A 4,516-nucleotide genomic window follows, 5' to 3' on the forward strand; every position below is an offset into this window, starting at 1 on the left:
CATTTTCACAGCTCATCCTTTCCTGTGTTTAGGGCATATTGAGAACACGTATAATAACAGCTAAGCTACACACTGCTGGTGTATTTTTTATTATTCAGATGTTGGTTTTATGCTGCTGGGTCAAAACTTGAGTAGTTTTTTTTAAACCAAACATCAAGCAAAAAACCCCAAAAACTCACTGTTTGTGTTGGCGAAGACAGCAGAACAAACAGCATCACTCTTCACAGGTGACCATTTTGTACATTTTGAATGACCTAATAAAATGTCACCGAGCGTCTTCTCTAGCATGAATTATAAAAAATGTTAAGATGGTAAAGTTACATGGTATAATGATATTAATTTCAGTTGGTTGGGGTGTTATTGACTTTACTTCGCACTAGAGAACTAGTTTGTTCCCTTAAGCTAACATTAACCTCTTAGCTGCAAAGTAGTTGCTGCAAGCTCGTGCTAGCTAAGTACAAGATTCATACTTTGACTGAGAACTGAATCAGTATAGAGAAGCAATGTCATTTTTTAATTCTGTTATTTCATTTGGTCAGATTGTGTCATATTCTTGGTTTTGTTTTTTAATTTTGTTATCCATAGACTGTGGGGAAATTTGCTTCATTTTATAATTATTACCTCCATGTTGTGACTATTATTCATATTATACTTCCCATTTTGTATGTAAACAAATTTCAAGCCAAGGTGCTTACACAGTCAGATTTTATTATAGCGACTAACAAAATAAAAATGATGTGTAAAAACGATGAGAATACCAAGTCTGGTAAACAATAATTCACAATGTAAAAATTAGCATCTCCTTCAGAGCTTTCTATTATTGCTAAAAGTAAAAGGTTTTAAGGAACCTGAACTTAATTTGTGTGCTTGTGATTCTACATTTAAGGGTGTTTTCATACCAGTTAAGACAAACTTCATTTAAGACAAACTATGGTTCTTTCCACCCTATGGAGTTTGTCTGAGTAGATGTGAACATATTGTTGACAATGAAACAACTGTACCAGGACTGTTTTGGAGGAGGTGGCCTCAGTACTGTTTCAAATGAACTCCAGAATGGTTAATTTATGGTCTGAATGTGGTCCGATCTCAATCCAACACAGATACCAGGTGTACACTGCAAATTTGAGTCAAACGGCTTCCCACAGCCAGGTTTGAGCCGGACACTGTGTGTGATGTGTAAGAGTAATAAAAATTGGCTAAACTTTGTTTTTCGTAAAATATAGAACTCTATGCAATTTTCAAGATGTCTTCTCAAAAGTATTTTGTAGACAGGGCTGGATTTACAAGGATGTGGGCCCTGGGCTGGAGACAGTTTTGGTGCTCTATTCACAAAGAAATATTGTTTCACTAATGCAAATTACAGAACATTAATACATAGTCCTACAAATGAGCAGGTTTGAATTGATGCATGGTAGGTTTAATACATCCCCTGCCAATATTTTCATGCTGTTTCCAAAGAAATTTACTAAATCCCCTTTCCAAACACTTGAATATTGTTTATATTCATAAAAATTCCAAAAATCCAAAATTGGGGCCTTGGGCCACTTCCCATGAAATATCCAGAAACACACTACTGATATGATTGACTGTATTTTCTATAAACTCAGCACACAGAATATGCTTCCTGTGTTTACATCTCATACTCCAGCCACAGACACAACTGACCAATTATCAGACTGTGGTTTTCACTTTGAGATCCTCAGAGAAACTGAACAAAAGGAGAAAGTTACAAGTGAAGAAACAACTGATTTGGACAAAACTTAAGAAAATATAAGTGAGAAAAAGCCCTAAAACATGTAGAGTGGTGAAATCTGAACCTGTTTCTTTTTAACTTGCGAGTAAAAAGACAGAACAAAGTCCCTGTTTGAGCAAACTTACACACATCCGGTTCATTTTGAGTCAGCAGTTTTTACAGTGCATAAATGTCAGTCTTTGGCTGTATATTTGGGAAGCGGGGTCTGGGGGGGTTCATATGATACAGTATGGCTCCATGGGTGTCTGTGTTCCCAGGCAGCAGGAAAAGCAGGCTCTGAGTCTAATCCGGAGCTCCTTATTGAACATGAAGCTGATGATGGGGTTGGCCCCCGCCTGGGCGAAGCTCATCCACACCGCGGCTGTCAGGTGGAGCTCCGGGATGGGAGCCCCGCGCACGAATATCCTCAGGTAGCATGCGCTAATGTAAGGCGCCCACAGAACGAGGAAGGCCAGCGTGATCAGGAAGTACATCTTCCCAATGCGCTTCTCCGTCTTAAACTCGTCCAGCACCAGCAGCCTCCTATTGCCAGAGTGCGACGCCTGCCGGATGCCCACCAGCGTGGGCGGCGTCGGCCCACGCCCGAAGCCAGCGATCCAATTGGCGGCGGCTTGCCCGGTGGCTCCGGGCCCATGGAAGGTCCAGTTCTGGCTGATAGCCGGCACCAGTTGGGCTGGCTTCATCTTGCGGTGGTCGTAAACGAAGCACAGCATCTTAACATAAACCACGTGTGTGGTGCACACGATGACCACGAGCATCAGCATGAAGCCCAGCGTGTCGTTGGACTTGACGTAGCGGTGTTCGAACGTGCACTGCTCCTCTTCGGGCACGAACTTGTAGGTGCCCACGTCGAACACAGGCGGGAAGGCCATGGCCACGGAGAGGGTCCACACCATGCAGATGACCGCCACGCACGTGCACAGGTTCATGCGCTTGGAGTAGAAGCGGTGATGGGCGATCGCCATATATCGGGTGACGCTGACGCAGAAGAGCAGGAAGGCGACGTGGAAGCAGAAGAGCACCGACAAGAAGGCGACAATCTTGCAGCTGAGCGCGCCATACGGCCAGTCGGAACCGGCTCCGATAGACGCCATCACAAAGGGGAAGCAGACGGCCGAGCGCAGCACGTCGGCCAGGCACAGGTCCAGCAAGAAGTAGTAGGGAGCCTTGTGTAGCGAACTGTCCTTCAGGAGCAGCAGCGACAGCGACGCGTTGCCCAGCAGACTCGCACCCATGATGAGCCCCAGGGAGGCCAGCTTGACCGCAGAGGCCGTGGATGCATAGCTGTGTAAGGACGCGCTGCTCTCCCCGAACTCTGTTGTGTTCGCCATGAATGTGGCGTATCTCCCGCATCAAATCATCGCTCCTGCTCGCCCCCACCCAAAAGGGATGGAATGGAAATCAGAAATAATAATAATAATAATAATAATAATAATAATAATAATATAAACCTACTTCTAAATAGAATCCATCTCGATGTGCTGTAATCCGAACCTAAAAATCAAACCGCAATTTCTTCTTCCTCCTCTTTTTATCCCTCATCTCAGAAGCGTCCGGTGTAAGAAGAAAAAGCCCAATTTTCCCTTCCGTCACTCATCGCCATGGAGCAGAAGCGGCCTGCCTGCGCCGCGATTATTATTGTACACCATTTTCAGAGGGCGTCCACACAGCCAGGCGACAATCTGCTCAGAAAGCGCATCGCAGCTTCTCTCCACTCAATGGCGTCGGAGCTCAGAGGTTCGCCTCTCGTGCAGCGTCCTAAACCTGCTGCTCGATTCACGAATGAATTGCAAATGTTTCTGTGTTGCTTCATTTTCCTGCTGCAATCAAGGAGAGGTAGTAGAATCGAAGGGAGGGAGGAGAGGGTTCTGACGGAGCAAAACACAATATATGGGACGCGCGTCCGCTGTGATCGGAAGAGCTTGATTTTTTCAGATTGTCTGTCTCATACCTTAATGAGACCAGAGGAGAGAGAGAGCATAGCAGCTGACAGTAGATTGAAAAAAAGAAAACATGCCTTTATTTCTTACCATCGTTAACGTACAACCTTTAAAACCACGAAATAAAATCTGAATATTTTCCTAGAAAAACCCTGGTGCTTTGAGCCTTAAGTTTAAGTTGTACTTACCATTTATTTTTTTCTACCTACTTGTTCTCAGTCATCCAGGACTTAGGGTTAGCCCTAACCCCAAGTCCAAAAAAGGTTTAAAAATAAAACAAGATAAGTTATAATTTAAATCATGCATAACTTGTATTGAAAGACACTGAATCAATGTTCATGAGGAATTTTTTTAAATGGGTTACGCTTTAAAACTTGTTTTTAATTCCTTAAATTATTGTGAAGGCATTGTTAGATCAGTGACACTGACCACAAAAATTCAAATTCAAAAATGCTTTATTGATTCCAAAGGGAAATTAAATGTTGTTGTTACTCATATTAATTCTTTTTTTTTTTCAGAGTTATTGTAGATGTAGCTGATGGCAGGAAAGATCTCTTGTAGCAGTCTGTATTAGAGCAAATCTGAAAAAGCTTCTGACTGTAGACACTGTTTTCACTAGACAGAAGAGGATGACCAGAGTTGTCCAAAAATTTCTTAATGCTATGAAGAATCCTTCTTTGCATAATAATCTTCAGACGCTACACAGAACAGAACCAGCTTTCTTTATCAGGTTGTTGAGCCTTTTTTATGTCCCTGGCTCTGATGCCGCTGCCCCAACAGATGATGGTAAAAAACATGACGCTCTCAATAACAGACTGAGAGA

At 43.0% G+C, this 4,516-nt stretch overlaps 1 protein-coding gene across 1 annotated transcript; it reads right to left on the minus strand.

Moving 5' to 3' along the window:
* Positions 1 to 1,212: 1,212 nt before the first annotated feature.
* gpr27 (G protein-coupled receptor 27) lies at positions 1,213 to 3,650 on the minus strand. Its single transcript, XM_015022238.1, has 2 exons — positions 3,209 to 3,650; positions 1,213 to 3,119 (listed from the first exon to the last, which is right to left on the minus strand). Exon 2 carries the CDS (start codon positions 3,082 to 3,084, stop codon positions 1,969 to 1,971), a length of 1,116 nt encoding a protein of 371 aa, XP_014877724.1. The 5' UTR covers positions 3,085 to 3,119; positions 3,209 to 3,650; the 3' UTR covers positions 1,213 to 1,968.
* Positions 3,651 to 4,516: the final 866 nt, after the last annotated feature.

This window comes from Poecilia latipinna, unplaced genomic scaffold (assembly GCF_001443285.1).
Source record: "Poecilia latipinna isolate Pla-1442-1.1 unplaced genomic scaffold, P_latipinna-1.0 Scaffold2962, whole genome shotgun sequence".
NCBI lineage: Eukaryota > Metazoa > Chordata > Actinopteri > Cyprinodontiformes > Poeciliidae > Poecilia > Poecilia latipinna.